This window comes from Cebidichthys violaceus, unplaced genomic scaffold (genome assembly GCF_023349555.1).
Source record: "Cebidichthys violaceus isolate CVI_PGR_0920_01 unplaced genomic scaffold, fCebVio1.0.p SCAF_8, whole genome shotgun sequence".
Lineage (NCBI taxonomy): Eukaryota > Metazoa > Chordata > Actinopteri > Perciformes > Stichaeidae > Cebidichthys > Cebidichthys violaceus.
The window spans coordinates 489,926-510,441 of NW_027176964.1; the positions used below are offsets into that span (position 1 = coordinate 489,926).

The 20,516-nt window shown below is 39.5% G+C and overlaps 1 protein-coding gene across 5 annotated transcripts in view; it reads right to left on the reverse strand.

The window, feature by feature from the left end:
* Positions 1-735: 735 nt before the first annotated feature.
* The window catches only part of st18 (ST18 C2H2C-type zinc finger transcription factor), a 40,894-nt gene continuing 21,113 nt past the window's right edge, over positions 736-20,516 (reverse strand). For 3 of the 5 annotated variants that reach the window (XM_068701982.1, XM_068701979.1, XM_068701984.1), the window contains 20 exons: positions 19,435-19,486; positions 18,551-18,581; positions 18,174-18,361; positions 13,717-14,430; positions 12,847-12,981; positions 11,883-11,973; positions 11,693-11,785; positions 10,915-11,123; positions 10,414-10,613; positions 8,187-8,432; positions 7,009-7,121; positions 6,384-6,446; positions 6,025-6,093; positions 5,702-5,764; positions 5,330-5,410; positions 3,747-3,968; positions 3,521-3,609; positions 3,303-3,406; positions 3,039-3,185; positions 736-2,905 (listed from right to left, as the gene is read on the reverse strand). In XM_068701982.1, the coding sequence (XP_068558083.1) occupies positions 2,765-2,905; positions 3,039-3,185; positions 3,303-3,406; positions 3,521-3,609; positions 3,747-3,968; positions 5,330-5,410; positions 5,702-5,764; positions 6,025-6,093; positions 6,384-6,446; positions 7,009-7,121; positions 8,187-8,432; positions 10,414-10,613; positions 10,915-11,123; positions 11,693-11,785; positions 11,883-11,973; positions 12,847-12,981; positions 13,717-14,430; positions 18,174-18,361; positions 18,551-18,581; positions 19,435-19,486 (3,051 nt within the window). In that variant the 3' untranslated portion in view covers positions 736-2,764. The remainder of the gene's footprint in view (positions 2,906-3,038; positions 3,186-3,302; positions 3,407-3,520; positions 3,610-3,746; positions 3,969-5,329; positions 5,411-5,701; positions 5,765-6,024; positions 6,094-6,383; positions 6,447-7,008; positions 7,122-8,186; positions 8,433-10,413; positions 10,614-10,914; positions 11,124-11,692; positions 11,786-11,882; positions 11,974-12,846; positions 12,982-13,716; positions 14,431-18,173; positions 18,362-18,550; positions 18,582-19,434; positions 19,487-20,516) is intronic. The other 2 variants (XM_068701981.1, XM_068701983.1) reach the window with 2 other exon arrangements.

Below are 20,516 nucleotides of genomic sequence, written 5' to 3' on the forward strand. Positions count from 1 at the left end.
GGTGTGACTCGTGTCTCTTCTGTTATCTGTTATCTCTACGTGGGCGACCAAACTAGTTTCCCCTTGAAGAAAAGTCTCTAAGCTAGAAATGGAACGAATAGTCAATTGACAGAAATTTCATCAGCAACTATTATAATAATTGATTGAATGTTTGTTGTTTGTCAAGTAAAAGTGATCTAACATTAGTTCTGAATTGTGAGGATGTACTGCTTTTCTTTGTCTTATGTGTTGGTAAACTAAATATATTTATATATTTATTTGTGCTTTGGACTAAAATAAGTAATGAGAAGATGTGACTTCACACTTAATAGACCAAACATGAATTAATTGGGGAAATTATTGAGCGATGAACTGATGACAATAATCATTCGTTGCAGCCTTAAACTGAATAAATTGAATATTGTCGTGTGCGCTTTGATCTATTCAGGTATTTTTCGGTCAGTGTAGAGCGACCAGATGAAGGTGAGACAGATGACCTGCACTGGGACGTTACCGTTACACGGTCAGCATCTTAAACCTTTGTTATGATTTCTAACCCCAGCAGCTGTTAGTATCTGGACTCCATTGACCACTCCCTGTCCCTCTAGATGTAGTACCCCGCATTCACCACGAGGTGGTGCTAATGCATAAGGAAATGTGAGACCTTACTTCAGACTACAGAGGCTTTGAGAAAACCACACAACCATTTGAAAAGTTTATTTCTACCATACACAAACTGTACAACACAGCGCATATCTGTTTATTATGAAATAGTAAAAGTAATAGGAAGTTTTCAATTTACAAACTACTTCAACTGAAAAAAAGCATTACATTTTAATTTAAAAGAAAATACAATACAATTTCATATCATACTAATATCGTTCCACAAAAAAAGCATTTCACATTACAAAACATCGAATACTAACAGGGAAAAATAAATATTATTCACAAAACTTCCTGAGCAAACAATGTGTGGTATAGGAATTAAATATACGAAATTATAAATTAAGGATTGCTAGGTTTAAAGAATTTGATTCCATTTTTTTTTAAAGATCAAAACTCTTTAAAACAATGAGTTTTTGGATAAAATCGGGTCTTATTTTTCTGTAATTTGGCTGTTTTGCTGTTACATTTTTTTCTCTTCGAATTGTCCTAGGCTACATTTCTTTGACTTCTTTTTGCAGAAATGAAAAATGTATTGCTCAAATGAATTACTGGGTCATTTTTCTTGTGGGATTAACGCGTACCGTATAGAACAGTGATGCGACGACTGTGTCACATTTCCCTCTTTCTGTTGAAGTGGAGGGCAGTACGTTGAACTAAAAATACAAAATAATTAGATACAAAAGTGCAATTGATGCCAACAACTACCATTTGTCTTATGTTTTCATTTCTTTTTTTCTTCTTTTTTTGTTTTGTTGTTGCATTTAATGATTGAAACCAAAATGCGAGTTGCGGTGGTAGACAGCTCGGTTTTTGAAATAGCTACTATTCAAATCTGCCCCAAGCGTTACAAGAATATTCAAACTGTACGACTGGTTGAAATGTTAAGGCTTGTAAGCAGTTTAAGATCAAACAGGAATAGATGTTTTTATTTTTTTTTATTCATTCCTTCCTTTTTTTTCCCTTTCCATGCTAGCAAAAGGTAAAATAAACACCAGACTTTTCAATCTCAGTCGTGATATTTCAAAACCTGCCTCTGAGATTACAGCTACTGAGACAACGGTATTTAAACAGTCATCAGGAACGTTTCCTCCTATGAAAATAATTGTACTGTATAATAAATTAGACACCATCCACATAATACTGTCCTACCACAAAACATAGTACTCGTATACTTTTATGGATTCATATACATTTAGGCACATACTATATGCACACTCCAAAGTGTGTGCACAGAAGGCAGTTTAATATCTATATTTAAAAAAAGACATCTTGACAAAGTGGATTTTTGATTTGTGTTGCACTCTTCTTCTATGCAAAGCAGAATCTTGACATTCAGTTCACCGAATGATGTTGCATTTTTGCTCAGTGTCACTTCCTGGTTGCATTCAGCTGCTATTGGTTTAAGAAGGAGAAGGTACAGTACAGTTGCATTGCATTTTTTTTTTTTTATCTCAGTGTTCACTTTGTCTCACCATACATTCAGTTTCCAATAAAGAAAGCAAAAGCAATGCTTAAAAATATTGATTCGTAGTCGTTTTGGTAGGTTTTTACTTTGAAGGGAGATCCAACTTATGGTTTAATAATAATAATAATAATATACGTTTTTCAACACTAGATGGCGAAAGTATGCCATGAAATTGGAATGTGCTTCTATGTAAATTTACAATGTGCAGAAAGTCAAACATATTTCTTAATTATCAAGCATTTACAATTCAAGGAATAAATAAAAATCGAGGAAATAAATACACTGATGAACAAATATAATAATAATAATAATAATAATAATAATAATAATAATAATAATAATAATAATAATAATAAATAGCGATAATATAAGAATGACATGAACAGATACAGATTAAAATCAAGCAAACCATACAAAATAATTAAGTGCAAGAGGGGTAAAAATCTCACCAAGATAAACATATCGAGTGAATGCAGAAACAGTAAAAGCATTACAAATCTGGCTGGTACTTTTTCTCAGTGCAGTGTATTTACCGGGAAACACATTTCCAAAAGCCTCGTCTTATACATGCAGCCAAGCCATCACTCTTCAGTAAAATAGAGCTATCTAGTGCCATTATCCCAAGTCGGAGAAACCTCTTGGTAGCTGTACAGCTTAAACATGGATGCCCTTAATAGCCTGTTTGATATTATCCAAGAGGGCCTTGCACTCTGGAGAGTATTCATGCTCCGAGTTGTTGTACATGTCAGTTAATGTGTTCACATAGGCTTCAAAATTATGCTCACTGATGGGTCCCTGCAACAAAAACATGTTTGACTATTAGTGAAAGCAGCACAGCAGAAAAAAATGACAATTCACAGAAAATGATATTTCTTCCAGGTTAGATATAGTGAGTTGTAGTGGAGTCTGTGGTCAAGGCTTACTGTACCATTTGAGGCAGCTGAATGTCTGTTAGACTGTTAATGAGAGCTTGGCTAAGGCGTGCGAGCTCCTTCAGAAGGCTGTCGTTGTGCTGTTCGATCATCTTGTTCTCCTCTTCAATTGTCCTCAGGTTACATTCCATAGACGAGATCTGCTTTCGGGTACAAAAACACACGCAAATAAAATGATAAAGAATTCGTCAAATTCAGCGAGCAAAGATCTCTCTCTCTCTCTTTCTTTTTTTAATAAACTTGTCAGAGTAGATATTTACCTGCGTTTGAAGTTGCATCATATCTGCTTCTATTTTCATGTTGGATTCATTCAGTTCCTTAATTTCATGATCCAAATGTTGAATATCTTCTTTGTTTTCAACACCTGAGTTGGAGCACATCATCTGATTTATCATGTTCAAACTGAAAATATTGGTATTTTGAATGCCAAGATAACATGTAGCTGCAAAATACCACACGGCATGTCAGGGTATCTTACCACTGCTGGTTTTCAGCTTGATGGTCATCATCTCCTCCTCCGAGTGCTTTTTCTTAATACTCTGTGCGTTCAGTGGGCAACCCGACAAGCTGTAGTCCAGCAGGTCACAAAGGACAGTTTTTAGGTGGGAGAATGTCACAAAACTTCAGCATCAAGAGAGATTGTGAATGCAACATGTCGACCAGCAGCGTTGTTTAGAGATAAAATGGAGGACAGGCGACCTCACCTTCTGTGAGTGGCAAACACATTATTGGCATGTCCAAGGCCATTGCAGCCAGGCAAGGGACAATGGGGCAGTTCCTGTTTATTGGCCTTCCAGGCAAAGGGCAGCCCATTGATGGACGACTCCTTCTGTCTTTTGGCAGCGAGTGGACAACTGCCCGCGCTGCGATGGGATGTGTATTTTCCTGATATATGGCCCTGTCCGTCACATCCCATTACTGGACACCTACCAGAGAAACCCATACATGTTGTAAACACTGCTGACTCACACAGGGAACATGTAAGTAACCTGCATTAAATAACATTTCTGTGCTGCAGAGAAAACAAAGACATTTAGCTGCTCGTAAAATAACAACCACATCATTAAAAAAAAAAAAAAAAAAAAAAAAAAAACCTCTGTTTCAACAACTAGACCGGAAGATTTGTTAACCATTAAGTTGATTAATCCAGCCAAATGCTGATTGAAAATGAAGTCGCCAAAACTAAAAATAATCGCATTAACTATAAGTTACTAATCCACTAAAACTTGAGTTAGAACGGACGCTGTGTTCAGCGTGTGCGTTCGGAGGTTGCTGATGTTTGCGCTTGAAAACAAAAGCACAAGTCACGCTGAATATCATTAAGAGTTTGTCAGTTGCATTTCCAGGCCTGTTTTTTTTTTTTTTTTTCCTGCAGGTCAGTAATGGAGTGACATGAATTACAGATAATTGTCATGTATCCCCTCATGCGAAAGAATGTAATTTGGAGGTGATGAACCCTTTCCCTTATTGATAAAGGTGAAAGGTCACCTGAGATGATACAAATGGCACACATGCTGCAGAGTGCTGCTGCAAAAAGCCTGTTTCAGCATTTTGTTACTCGACAGCAGCAGCACTTAGAGGACAAAAACAACACCAGTGCCATTACTTACATCTACTACAGGTAGGTAGCTTGATGCAAGGCATCGGGACAATGGAGGCATGCCATATGGCCCACTGTTTACAATAATCTAGGGACATTTGCTACCCTCCCCTTTTTCTCTCCCTTTCTCTCTTAATGTGTATGAGATCTATTCCAGTCTAATTCCTAAGCTCATGCCCTTGCATTAGTAATTAAAAAGAAAAAAATCTGTGTCCAGATGTATAAGTAAACAAGGGCTCATATATCTGACTTTGGATTTAAACTGCAAATCAATTACATTATTTTTTTTTCCAATAACACTTTCACAGACAATGATTAAGCTGCAAATGAGTGCAATGCCATCGGAGCGGGCAATTCGACGTTTTCTTAATATACTATAATTATAAAGAAAGCACTCAGTGGAGAGTAATAAGCCAGATATTCCATTCAGAAAATAGGAAAAATACAAAACCCTGAAAAAAAATCCCACAAAAACACGCTGCTAATCCTTAGAAAATAATTCACTAATGTTACGACAAGAGAAGTATTATTTTCTTTGTTTAACTTAATGGCCTCCAGGTATAATGCCCCGGGCACAAAAGCATGACGCATTTTCACAATGTTTTATCTTTTTATTTATTTTTTTTAAACAAAAAAAATGAAAAAAAAAAATGACAGCATGGGATGAGGGGAAAAAAAATCTCTTACTTAAGCTCTTGCTCATCTTTGTCATCCTTGTTTGGTGTGAGCTTCAAACCTCCCTTTCTGGCACGTGGACATCCTGACAAGCTAAAAATGATTGGCGACAGTATGGGTTAACATGGAGGAAATCTATTTAAGAGTAAAAAATAAAAGCTAAGTAGTCACAGGCCGCTATGAGGTCTGAAATCTAAAGCTGTAAATCTACACAATAAATGTCTAGTCGCTGGAGAAATCGGCAGCCAAAAAATATCAATAAAAACAAGAATTCGAAAAGTGCAGCATGTTTGCGGCATAAAGTGAGACTTTCACCATCTGTCTGAATGTCATGCATCTGACAAATGTATTTCATGCTCAGTTGCGTTGATTTTTCTCTGCTACCTTCTGTGCGAAGCATAGTTCCCAGTCACGTGTCCAGATCCATCACAACCAGGTGTTGGGCACCTGCAGGTTGAGAGACACAGAGACCAGGTGCTTTTTACAGCAAAAGACTGCGAGCAGAGAGCGGTGGGTTCATGCTAATATGCAGAGAAGTAGTACAAACGCCAACATGCTTCATTCATGTGGCGTGCATAGAAATATCATGCTTAGTGTTGAAGTAGAAGGGGGAAGTAAAGGAAGGGAAAAGCATTGACCCAGAACAGGCTGCCTAGTTTAATGTGCAAAATCCTTTAGCAACAATAACAGTTTTCCCAAACACATACTTTAGTTCCTGAGAGTTGGCTGCCATCAGTGATTTGAGTGTTTTGTCAGCCAGGGGACATCCAGACACACTGGAGAGGATAAAGAGCTAACAGTCACTTTAATGCACTCTTTGATCACAGCTGAATTAAATAATCTTAATACAATGTCTCAAAGCATTCTCATACAAGATCATTTGAAAACACAATTCCACCTCCTCTTGACGAGAACGCTTTCTCGTGTCAGCATGTTTTTAAGGAAGTGACATATGATTTGAAACCTTAACTCTGCCAGCAACTGTGTCAACATGATTAAACAATCAGCACTGTTTCCCCCTTGTCTATATATCTGCTGCTAATGAGGACGTAATTGTTTACGGTACCTCCGATGTGATGCATAATTCCCCGTCACGTGGCCGCTGCCGTCACAGCCTGGGGTCGGACAGCTGCAGGAGAACACAAAGCATTAAATACACAGATTACTCCGGTTCCCACAGCTCCAACTGAATCTTTCTCTTCCACCGAGAACCTTTTCTTTCACGGGCATTTAAAATCGAGGAAAGTTAGTACAGCGGGGAAGTTTAGTAGAAGAATTATTATTATGTTGCTCAACGTTCGGTTTAATGGTGTCTCTGAATGTCACTGAAGGGGGGGGGGGGGGAGTGATGTGCTGCAGAAACTAGAGGATCCTACTTTTTTTTTTTCTCGAGGTGTGATTCTCAGGAGGAATACCCAGCAGAGCATGCACTCTAACTACAAGAGTTGTAAGCTTGTACGGGGATATACAGGGAGAGAACTCACTTTCAAATAGATACATTTCTGCTCCACATGAACCTGCAGACACACCAGTTACAATGACGTGTAACTCAGCGCTCACTTGTATCAAACTGTCCCACTTAAGCAAAGTTATGGTGTGTCGTTAATACTGACCATCTGCCAGCTAAAAGGGAAGCTCACGTTATGCACAGTCGGCTGAGCGGGGAGGTTTCATTCTTTAACGGGACGCACCTCAGAAGCTCTTTCTTTGCGTCTCGTAATAGCAGCTTGGCTTTGGGGCTCATCATGCTGCCGTCTACATTGTAGTGTTGGTCCTCCAGGACAGAGATGTGATCGTAATCCTCCTGGTGAGACAGAAAAAAGGAAAGAAAAAACAAAAAACGTGACCTTCATTGTCTGAACTAAAACCGATCTGATCGACAATGACCTAAAAGTGAATAATTAATGAAAAGCAGTGTATAATACTCTTAAAACACAAGCCCTGGGGGTTACAGTGCGATTATGCTTAAAGATGCTTATACTCTAGTAAACCATACATCCATTTAGAGTCATTCTTAATCCACATAGTATTCATGAGGTATGGCCATGACGTATGGAGTTCCTTTTTTTTTCCTCTACAGACAAGATTGTGCAGTCACCAGATGTTGGCTATGATTTCTAAAAGCAGGTCAAATGTGGTTGTTCCTTATCATAACGACTACAAATGGGTGCCAAAGGTGAAATAAAGAAAGGGAAAAACTGGAAAGCCCAGATTAATATTCATGTTGGTACTTGAATAATATGTGGAGACCAGTCCTCAGTGTAAAACATATTTAATCTGTTTTCTAGATTTAGAGATCTGACAGGAGAAGATTGTCCCTTGTCTTAGAAAATGTCACAAAATATAAAATATGGGGAATTTGACACTTACAAAACTTTTTTAGGTGTATTCAAGTATTTTTGGACTAAAGTTGACTACTTTTACTATTTTCAGACTAAAATCGACAACTTTTAGGTCAACAAGGTAAATGAATAAAATGAAAACTCTATTTCTTTAATCGCTGTTGGCAAGCACTATGTAAGTACGACAAACTATGTAATCTGGCAACAATTTTAGGGGTAAAGGGATAGATATTAGAGGAAACTAATATATCATTTCCACAGTTAAACTGAACAGATAGAAAATGAAAAATCCAAATTATTTCAACATTTAGAGCTTCAGCGTTTATAAACTCCTTCTTAAAACCATGAACCTTATTGTCCACCTTGTCTGTTACTGTGCTGCTTAATCTCATCACTGTATTTGCACTTTGTATAACTGACTCATCTTTGCTGGGTGACATGGTAACTCACTGTTCTCATGCACTTCCTGCATATCTGACATTTTTAGATCACAACCCAAGTGTCTGGTTGTGTGTTTGTTCCTGTACCTCTGCGTCCTGTAACACGTGAGCTTTGCTGAAGTTGACAGGGATGGGGCCGTCCCAGCTGTCTCTCTCACACAGCGGCTGGTAGAAGGCGGGGCTGATGAGCACGCTCCCGCCTTTGGCCACAGCGGCCTCAGAAAGGGACAGCGGGTCGTCCAAAGGGGGTTTTGTCGGGGCTTTCACATTGTCCTTGCACTTCTTCATGCTCAAGTCCAGGGTGCCATTTTCATCCACCTCTATGAGCATGTCCTAAAGGGCAAAGAGGTTTAACCCTCAACATTTAATCGCATCATAGCAGTAACAACATGTTGTATAGAAGGGTACAATAAACAAAGCACGCCTCACATATCACTGCAGAGCGTGCTACAGTAACGCAAGAAAACAAATGAATCAGGGGATAAAAATAGAACCTATTTTCTAATTACACTAAAAGGGAATGTAAATAAAACGGCACGATGTCTAATTAATATGACAGCAGCGATATGGTATACTTGAACCCAACAACATTTCTCTTTAAAAATGACTTGGAACGCAGAGCAAACAAACATATTTAAATAATACATACAGTGGTTATCTCACACCAGACAAAGTACCAAACTAAGCCAGCGTTAATTCTGCTGAACACAAAAAAAAAATAATCACTGGTGTGTAGTTTTTCAGTGACAGCTGTGTCATCTGTTTTCTAGGACACACAACCATGATGGCAGCTGGGGGGGTGGGGTGTGTGTGTGTGTGGGGGGGGGGGGGGTTGCTGGTTTTAGGTCATCGTTATTATAGCAAAAATTAAAAAGCTTAATGTGGCATAAGTTTCCCCGCTGACAGATGTGTTTGTCGTTTTTGTGCTGAAACGCAGTAGCATGATGACTTATGGCTGTTTTTATGGTATTAAAAGTTTTACCTCATTAAATGCTGAAATCCGTTTCCATAAATGAAACCAATTATTCAACGCATATGTTCCATTAAACCCTATACATCATTATTTATTATTTTTTGAAACAAAAGGGAGCTTTTCAAATTAATTAAAGGGGATGATTTGCATGAACATTGGATGTGGCTGTCCACTTAAATTATCCAGCCATTGGATGATGTGTGCACCTAATCAAAATAACACCAGTGTAAAACTGAAGGATGTGCAACATTTGTTATGATTTATGAAGATTCAAATGTAGTTTTTAACTAAAAACTTAAACCCAGGATTATTATTTTTTTCTTTTATTGATTTAATAAGGATTTAAGCGTCTCGCATTTTGAAATAAGTAAAAGGAAACAGCTTGTATTCACACTTTAAAGGCCAGCTACGTGGTGCTTTTTGTGTGCGATACATCTCAACACATAATATACATATGCAGATAAGTTAAAGCATCCGACGACATATAACACTCTAAATATGGCCCCCTTTTTTTTTTCAGACTGGAAAGCTGTTCTTTATTTTCTACGTCTCTCCAAGACAACTAAGCTGTAAATGAGAACAGATGATTAACTTGCTAACACTGTTTTATTCATTCAGTGGGCTGGTACCTGGTACGGGGCCACATTCTCAGCTCAACAAGCTGGGAGACAAGGATCTGTGCTGTGTAGGTGTGGAAACCTTGAATCATCTACAGTACAGCGTGCACGTATGTAACCCACAGAATGCGATCAATATTAATCATGAAGTTTGGAAAAAGCCGAACACAATGGCGCCTCGGAGATTTAGCGACAGCAGAAGAGATTTTGGACCCGAGCACACTTCCAAGAAGAGTTTGGAATTTGTGCGAATTAAACTTTTCAGATGTTAACTCCTTTAGCTGATTGGCTTAATCCATGAAAATGCTTTTAAATGCTATCTGGTGTAGACACACAGCCTATCCTGGATCATGTAACTAAGCAAAATATCCTCTGCCATCTGCAGCGGGCAAGAAGCAGTTTCAGACAACAGTTCAGGGTTTTTACATGCCAGCTGATGTCGAAACAAAATACAGTACCACATGTTTTATTAAAAAAATTGACGGGTAGTTGTAATTGGTAAAGAAGGCTGATTGTATTTCTTCTTTTTGATGTGATTACAGAACTATTCATTTGTGTACATTAAAGCTTTATGGAGAAGCAAACTCCTTGTGTGTCTGCCACCAGAGCGCCAAGCTCCCTTTGCCAAATTCTGCCTTTTGATGTCTTCCCTTTTTATACACAAATCAGAGTTCCTTTAAAATGACCACATTAAATACCTTTCCAAGTGGTCTAATTTGATTACCTTTGTGGAGGTTGCCAAGGGCCGGCCGGCGACAGCCTCCATGTTCTTCCGGTAGCGGGTGGAGAGGTTAAGGATGGCGGCTGTCGCTGCCGCGGCCTGGAGGCCGTCTTCTTTTCTGAACTGACTCGGCGGGCTGTGCTGACCAGAGGTGGGCAAGCCGCCACCTGGAGCGCCGAGGAAGGCATGATACTGCTGAGGTGCTAAAAGACAAATAATTAGCGAGTGTTAGAGTTACAGAGACACACCGGGTGTTACTATTTAAACTTGATGGCACATAGAAAAAAATGCTGCAGGTTGATTTATAACAGCCACTGATACAGAGCAATAGATGCAATCCGTTAAAACGGGATAAACTTCCCATTTCATTGTAGATCTGTGATATAAAACAAAGGCTGCATACCTAAAAGATGTGACAAAAAAATTGTATTCACCCTCATATGTTAACAAATAGCTTCTTTTTTTCTTTTTTTTTTTGCCGCAAATAAAATACGTGAAACTTACAATCAGGGAAATGTGGCATTTCCTGGTCCTGGTTGGTCCCCATCAGAGGCTGTTTGCCGAAGACCTGTGCATCAAAGCTGGCGTAATCAAAGCGGATTCTGCTGTACTTGTCCATGTCTTTTGTGAGGCTCGTTTTCAAGGCTGCTACTGGATGAGAGAGCCTGTAGTTCAACTGGTTCATCTCGAACTTCTTTATCAAGCCGATGGCTCTACCAGGAGACAAATTGGGGGGGGGAGAAAAAAAAGACTTAATTTTATTGTGCAAACCTTGTGAAATAACAAGTGCCCAATAAGCTCATATTAAGCAGTTAAGCAAAGACGTTGTTTTTGAACCATTCAGGGATGCCAGTGCTTTTGTACATAGTCTGGGATCTGATGTGTGTTGTAGATCCACAGCCAGGTTGCCAGACTAATTAATATAGTAGGAGTGGGCACCCTGCCCATGATATATCCACAGGGAACAAAGAGTTCTGCTCTTTTATCATCTCTAATAGAGAGGAACTCACAGGACCAGTAACCATTGCTTATGTCTGCTTGGAAAGCTCAAAATAGACCGTGCGTTCTGCTGGGATCAGTGAATAAAAATATCCCACACACTCCCCTCCACAATAATAGTGTTTATCACTTTTTTGCATAACCTCAGTTCCGCTTTTACGACTTCAGTCCACTCCAGAGCTTAATATGATTTCTGGCCGCTTGTTGTAATTATCGTCCTGCACATGTGACCACATTGACAGCAGTGAAAAATCCCCCAGTGTTATCTGGCAGTGCGCTGTACCTCGGTGAGCGGTCAGGTGTTTGTCTGCATTTCAGGCTCTCGTCCTGAGGTTTGGAGACTTTGACGGCGGCGGCGATGGGGCAGCCTGAGAGACTGGTCGGGGGGGGGAAATCAAACACATTAGCCTAATACCGTAACTGGTCTATGAACAGGGTGCAGGTTTCTAATGGCTTTTCCGCTGTGGCCGTACCTCCGGTGGGTGCTACGGTTGCTGTTGACATGGCCTCTTCCTGTGCACCCGGGTGTGGGGCACTTGAGGACGTTCTCATGCATGGCCAGGACTGAGGGGACGAGGACAGAGAGGGGACATCAGCCCAAAATAATTCAACATGTGAGACATAATCAAGCTGGAAGATTATAAGACGTTAAATACAAAATACACACAGAGCATTTTGGAAATAAAACAAACATGTTCACATATTTAAATGGTGGTTTATGTAACTGGTTGGTACATTAGTGCCTATAGAGTAAAGATCCTACAGAAACTGGAGCGGGGGAAAAAAAACAAAAGGCTTTGTGAGGAATGCTGTAATGTGCCTGAAATGTAAATAGCTTAGTGCAAAGAGGAGCGTAACAAGACAGCCGATTATATTCTTCAAAACAAACGCGTCGTTAAAGGTCCGCTCTGTATCCTTAGAAACTTCTTTTCTGTACATATTCTCCAATTAGTTTGTTGGAGTTGTCTATTTATTTTTGAATGCTGCGTTAGCTAGCCCTTTGATTTGCGAATACTGCCTCCAGTCTAAGAGCACGCGCTTTTTTGAAAAAGTTAATTACTTTTTCTGTTCCTTTTGTAACATTACTGTTTAATGTTGAATGTTTTGTTGAGTTATATTGAAATGACTTGACAATCGCCAATGTGAGGGGTAAAAAAAAAAAAGAAAAAAAAAAGAGAAGAAGAATTCAATATTCACACATTACAGCACATTAAGAGAAAGAGAGAGGGAGAAGAAATCCTTAATCCTAAGTTTATTTGAAAAGTTTCGTGCACATCTTTTGAATTGAACTAAATGTATAAGCAGGTCTTTCTTGTCTTTGGGTTCGCGCTAAGAGGATTTCAATTACTGTGACTGATTATAAATCCTTCAACTGGCAGTTTTTACAAGTATAAATCATCCATTATTTAAAAACAGAAGTGTGTGTGTGTGACTTACTCTCTGGAGGAACTCTGACTTTGTGAGGACACCCAGACAAACTCCTGTGGTGTGGGTACAGGCCGGTCACATGACCAGTGCCGTCGCAGCCAGGGGTCGGACACTTTATGTCCTTTTTATCTGTGCGTGGAGAATCTGCGCACACAGTAAAACAAGATTTCACCATAAATACATATAATACAACCACTGTACTACTGCCTTAATGTACCAAATCCTTCCTGTCTTTAAGTGTGTTCCATCAAGAAATGTAGAAATAAGTGAAACAGACACATAATGCACTTGCACTTTCCTGCGCACATATTGTACATAGGTCAACAGATTGAAATATCATGCAAAGCTAGACACTTTTTTTCACAAAATGCATCTATTAATCTGCCATTTTAGTTAAGGCTGCAGTTCAACATTCACTTCTTAATGCCCATCCATCGAAAGATTACATCTCGGATTACACATTTAGCTGCAGTGATTTGAAGAATCAGAGGGAAACATGAGAGGTACTTTAGGAGGATTTAAGACTTATGGTCATGGTTAAATATCCAGTTGATTCCTATCAAAATCCAATATTCTGAGTAGTAGCAATTCCATCAGAAAATTTTATTCTTCTTTATTTTAGTCATTTATTACTTCACTTGTTGCCAAAATGTTTTAGTACTTAAGAGGATTTCCTCTCTCTGATATACCCCCTCCCATGCGTTTTGCTTCTTTTATTCCTTTTAATGTTTTTGTTTTTTACGAGCACCTAATCATCCAAATCACAAGTGGTCCGTCTGATTTATGCCGGATGGAGGTACATTGGTGAAAACCGATCGCTCCTTTTGTGATTGTCTTTAGATCATCTTACATCGCGGGTCTTTCCCTCCATATTGTTACCTTTTCCTCCATGATAGTTGAGCCTGCTGTCCATGTCCATCATCCTGTGGTGCCTCCTCTCGTTGGTCATCTGCTCCATGAGGAACCGGTCCATCTCCCTGTAGGCGTGGTGCAGGACCTGCCTCTGCTCCGTCTGCAGAGCTATGGCCTGCTCCAACAGGCTGAAGTTCACCCTCCCTCGGCCCATTTCCAGGCCTCTTTCGTGGAGGCCCAGAGCCCAGCCGTCCAGCTGAGGCGGCCTCTCCACCTCCGCCTCCCCCTCACTGTCCTCCTCCGCGGGGAGCGGCCTGTATCTCAGCGCCTCAGCCTGAAGAATACCCGCCCGACCCACCGGACCACCCAATTCTATGTGAGGCTCCTCTTTCACGTGGCCGTTCCTGCCCGAGAGGTCTTCAGAGGCTCTGGAGGGGCTGCAGTGGGAGCCGTTTAAGTTGGCAGACAGAGACAGAGGCTCCCACTCGGCCTCCCTCATGTCTTCGTACGGACTCTGCGGCGACGACGTCCCGCTCATCCTGTCTTGACTTTGGTCTTCTCTTTCATTGTTAAGGAGCTCCTCGTCCTCTTCATCCATCAGAGGCTCGGATGCGTCCGGCTCACACTGCGGAGAGCCATCGGATGTGATTTCTGACCATCCGAGAGAATCGCTGGACTTTGCAGCCGCGTCGTGGCAGCCATTGTTGTAGGCAACTCCATTGATTGCACTTAAGTTCCCATCTAAAACAACAAGGAAATTCTTTATTATTTTATGTGTTTTCAAGACTTAACAGACCAAACATGTTCTTTGGTGACCCCTCGATCACACACATAATAAGAATTGTATGTCGACGATAATCTTCTCTAAATCCTTTTAAAGGTTTTAGATTCTGTTACTTTTCTACAAATATTATCTTGAGGAAAAACATGTTTTTTTATAACCTAGAGGATTTAGAAGAACACATGTCGCAAAATGATAATCATAAGGTTGCAAGATTTCCAAGCAATTCCTCAAGCATATTTTAGAAAACATATATATGACGCTTCTGTCTGCTAGTTGAACATGAAACCTGGAGATGAGAAACACAATTGTTTTCTTGTGTCTCCAATCGGAGCAGCAACCCGATATAGATTTAGGACAAGATTACAGAAGGATTGACGGTGCCGTGGACAGTGAACTCATTTTTTTCATTAAGTATGTGTAGTTCTAAGTGCAACCCAAACGGCAACATGTTGTCATCTGCACAGAGAACGGATTTTAAAAACACATAAATAGTTGTTTCTAGAGATATGAACAAGGAAAGTGAAGAGGATTCCTGAAAACACAGATGGAGGAAACTACAAACACGAAGATAAAAGAGAGAAATCTCTGTTAGCTGCTGCTGTCTGAGCGGCACAGTTTGGTTTAGGGGAAGCCAACTATACACCTTAAAAACTGATTGATTTTGGTTACAAAAAACGATAAAGGCACAACGGCTAACAGTGTCCACAGTAATGAGTGGCATTACTTGGTGAACATGATCCAAAATTGCTGAAAAATACAAGTGATTAGATAATAAAATTACATAGGAATGTGTATCTCTAATTCAACCGCTGTTTCTTCAGAAAATAGTTCTGAGAAGCTTGAAAGAAGTGGTTGAAAAATAGCTTTAAATGTCAGAAATAAGAGAAATGTCGAGTCAATTTAACGTATATGTCCGTGTGCAAAATGAATTAATCATTTGTATCGATGTTTTAAACTCTGTTTTTAAGTAAGTAAATAGTTATGTGGATGTTGCTCAGCTAAATTTGGCACATAGTTTATTATTTTAGAGTAGAATATTAACAACCCATAATAGACCATTAAAATGCATAATGATGCAGGAAATAATTAGTAGATCATTTAATTGATTGTTCTAGAGAATTAGAGAGTTTTTTTCTAATGTCAAGTATCTATTTTTGGAAGATGACTCATTAAATTCCTGACTTCTGAGTTTTCAAGTCCTTGTGGGTGTGATGAGATGCCACATATGTGATGCATGTAGCAGCATTATTGCAGATTAATGAAATATAGATTCTTAAATTTCACATTAATTGGTCATTTCATATAATCTCTTTTCTCTAGCTTATTTTGCTAAGTGCTCTCAAATATTTAATTTGCCTTTGACCTTTTGCCGTCTATCTTTTAGCATAAATCCAGAAATCCCGGTCACATGTGCAGAAAGCCACAAGATTGTGCGACGCCGAAAGCCTGATCAGTGGAACGGACAAAGAGGGTTAGGGTTATCCTAAGTGCATCTGAAACAACACTTTATTAACACCACTGATTATATTAAGTCATGGTCAGTGATTAACAATGGGAAGCTATCATCTGGATTGATTCAACAAAATCTCTCTTGATCCTCCAAAAGCATTCAAACTTATGCTCGATTAAGGCTCTTTGGACTGTGAGGGTTTTTACTTTCAGAGCTGGACTGTGGACCCAGATCCTCTTAAGTGGCCAGACACCAGAGATATTCGATAGGTTGAGAAGATGGATAGATTGATGGATTGTGAGAATCAGATCACACAATGTTTAGGATGATACAGATACATTATTATTATTATTATTAGTGGGAGCAGCACGAGAACTTAATCCTCGCCAAAAGAGCTTTAACAAAATATGTGGCACTAATAACAAATAGACAAACTATTTTTTGTCTATGTATATATATATATGTATGTATATGTTTGTATATGTATATGTATATGTGTATATATGTATATGTGTGTATATATATATATATATATATATATATATATATATACGTATATATATTTAAATGCAGTGGAAGTTGATGATTTGATGCATTTTGTGAAAATATTATATATGAAAAGAGGCGTTTAAAGACAAACCCTGTTGAATGAAAAATTAAAGCCAGTTACACGTATTTACATTTATGAGTCGAGCAACAAGGGTTTTGTTTTTCATCCAGATGGACTCCACGGCCTGACACAGCCGCGTACACTAGCACACAGGCCTATACACACACACACACACACACACACACACATACATACTAGCGCAGAGACACAGAAGTGCGGTGAAAAAAGGAAAGAGATGGAGGAAAAAAACTTGGATCCCTCCGGTGGTTTGTGTGTTGGAACAGGTGAACAGTTTGTACTCCAGAATAGCCATTACCAGCACTCTGCAGCAGGGCTGCAGTTGGCTGGAGTTGAACGCAGTGTGGCTCGACCAAACGAGAGGCTTATTTTTCTCCCTTTTTGTTAAAATGCAGATATAACCAGCTTCCCACAGCAACACACTAAAAAAAAAAAAAAAAAATCTTACTGCCTCCAGTCCACTTGTCCAATTTTTGTTTTTTCGCAGAAAATAGCCCCCAAATCTGACAATAACAGCAAAATATGTTCTGAAATTGTTTATCAATACACATGTTCATTTGACACTCTTCAGACTCCTTCTATTTATTCTGCCAGCATTTAGTTTTAAAGCTGGTCCACTGAATATCAGGTTCAAATAAAGAAAATATACAGCTGTCAATCAACTCTGGATGATGAAAAGAAAAAGTATCTAGAATCCACAACAAAAGGACAAACCGATGATGCACAGTGAATTACTTAGATAATTGTAATGTAATATGAACCCAGGAAACAAATACATTCCATTTCCAATGAATCCACACAATTCAGTGAGCTACTCTCCTGGTCCATTTAACTACACACATGTGTACTATAATGAGCTGTAGACATTATGCCTAATTATGTATTAGACTGTGTTAGAGGGCCTAACAAAAGCTTTTGAAAGGGACAATTACGTTTGTTGCTTAGTTACATCGTTAAAAATATACCAAATCAGTGCAGATTATAGTGGGCGAGAATGCACATGTACGCTACAAACATTGTTGCCAAAATGCACAAAATTCGATTCATTAGGAAAAAAGAAAACATTTTCGCTCGTGGAAAAAGGAGAGTGGCATAAGTGAAGGCAAACAATTTTTAACTGTTGTTTTTTTTTTTTGTGTGTGGTTTAGTAAAAAAAAAAAAACGGTTAAACATTAAAACATACGCCAAGCAATGTTGACGCCTCATTTGTTTTTCACAATAGGCGACTTCAGTGTTAATTCAGTTTCAACGAACGGAGGAAGTTTAATTTAAATCAAAGTGAACTGGTGCACTCCCCCATTCAGCGGTTCATTCTATGGATTCAATGGGTTTTGGACTGGCTTTTGAAAAAGGACAGATGAGGGGTCTGAAATCTGGCCTCATCAAAAGAGGGTAAAGCCACGCCAAAAATATCATGGCAGATCAGCTGTCAAAACTTCAATTTGTGGACGTGAGACACAACTAATGTGGACCCAGCAGTGTAGTCTTTCACTTCCACTGCACAATGACTGCGGCTGCTGGCTGATGGCAGAGGGAGGGAAATATGAATGCAACAGATGGGATTTTAAAATTCAGCGTCAATTGTTCATCAAAACAGACAAAACAACAGGACATCTGTTTACCTGCTGGAGTGTCAATGTTCCTCAGCTCTTCTTTGTCCTGTGGCGGTGCCAGGTCCTCGCTCTCCTCTTCACATGCCTCGCTGGGGCTGTAGTGGCGGGGCTTCATCAGCAGGGACTTTCTCTTGTTGACGGGGGCGCCCTGCACCCCTTCCTGAGCACTCCTCTTCCTCGCCATGGACCCATATGGGCTGGAGGGGTAGAGGGGAACGGACAAGAAGGTACAGCAGGGGTCAACGGAAAAACCCATTAAAATTTGAGACTTTCTTTTATGAAGTTTTATGAAAAAAGAAGAAGAAATGAGTCTCATAAATGATCTGGGACAGAAAATATTTCCTTTTTGGAATGAAGATGAGAACATTCACGTCATAAAGTTTCACCTGTGAGTCTCGGCGGTGCAGTCGGCCAGCCCTGTGAAATAAAAGCCAAAAAAGAACAGATAAAACGTCATGTTTACATTTCCACTACAGCAGCGCAGCATCTGTCGACTTATTCTACATCAAAGGTTCAAACCGACTCACTACTTTTGGGCGATTTTGCTAATGAAATTTTTTTACAATGTTCTGTAAATATTTGTTCTGTAGCTAATGATTTAGGGATGATGCCACCTGGGTTAATACTGCTTTAACCTTTTATTCTCTTTTACAATGCCATCGGGTATAATCAGCACAAGGATGGAGAAGTGGTCCCGCCATTGATCTGAAACGGTTTTCATTCAGTCTGCTCGTTCTCTGGGAGACCAACGGCAGCTCATCCTTTGACAACATGATCTAAAAAGGCTAAATCAATTTTCCCAGGGGCCCGGTGTGAATCTCATTCACAAGTTCTAGCCCTACTCCCATGAAGCACAACCAATAATAACACTTTTCATGATTTTTTTTTTCTTTTTTTTTTTTTCCCCTAGATGTAGTAATAGCTCCAGCGTGAGCAGGCGGGCCTCAGAGGCCCTGAACACTTGCATAATGACACATCCAGTCTAGAGGTTTTCAATCACACAATATATACACACTCCTTAACTAATTTGAGCCAGTGTTCCAATTTTAATGAAGTTATTCCCCTCTGAATAATGAAATGGCTGTGCAGTGCTCTTCAGACCGGTAAGATCATACATAAAATTGACAGTTATAAAGTTGGATTGTTGAACCGATACCCCTAACTCATGGCGATAAGTGGAACGTGTGTGTGTGTGTGTGTGTGTGTGTGTGTGTGTGTGTGTGTGTGTGTGTGTGTTTTTAGTTGAAAGCAAACTAAAACCTGCTCTCACCTGTGCTACCGTTACATGTTCTCAGGGTTTGCTCCTCACCTTCAGAATCCATCTGTAAAATAAAAGTACAGAAGAGCCACTAAACATTTTAATATATTTACTTCTTTTATTTGAAATGGAACAAAAAGCTTCATAGATTTTCCTCAGCCTGTGAGCCTTAAAATCAATAGGTGTGCATGACAACGTCACAAAGAGCTCCTAACAAACATCAGCAATATGCAAACACACAAAGTATAACGTTCGGGGGAAACAAAAAGTTTCAAAGGTGAGTAAAAATGTAATGACACTAAATAATGACATTAAAGTGCAGACAGCACCTCGCTGTGTGTGTGTGTGTGTGTGTGTGTGTGTGTGTGTGTGTGTGTGTTTAGACAAAAATAGTTGCTAAAAATCCATCCACTCTCGGTGGCTGTTGCTTGTGGGTCCCAAATAAAACCTATTAAACATAATTATTCCAGGCTGATGGTGGCGTATAGTGGTCACAGGCCAGTGAAATCTGTGAGTCATAGGATATGCTGTTACTTTTCCCTGGTAATGGGAAACATGACTCCTCTCTCTCGTTTGCTGTTGTGATTGAAGGCACTGACCTGTCATACATTTATAATAGGGGAGCAGGTGTGGCAGTGATGGACCTTAATTTCCTTTAATAAACCTTTTATGTGCCACACTCTTAATGCCACGCCGGGCCCTCAGAGGTCCTGCTCATAATAGGTTCATTACTTTTGATTACTACAGCCTATTGAGACAAACAACTCCCAAACACTATAGATTACATTCTGTAAAAACGAATGTACCTCATTAGTTTGCAACACTTTTCCACACAGACATGTTTCAACATTTTGGATGAATTTGTTGTTTTGAAGGCGAAAACGTTGCTCTTACGTCCCGCAACCTGAGATTGTAACATGGACGTTAATCAAAGTTCAAATGACGTTATCAGCGTGCCGAAATATCAACACTGACTCACACATGTTTATTACCATGGTGGTGGGTTTTTTGTTTTTTCTTCATTTGACATTTTAGAAGTGCCCTCCTCCTGCGAATGTGTTCAAAACTATTGTATCATTAAACAACAACAAAAC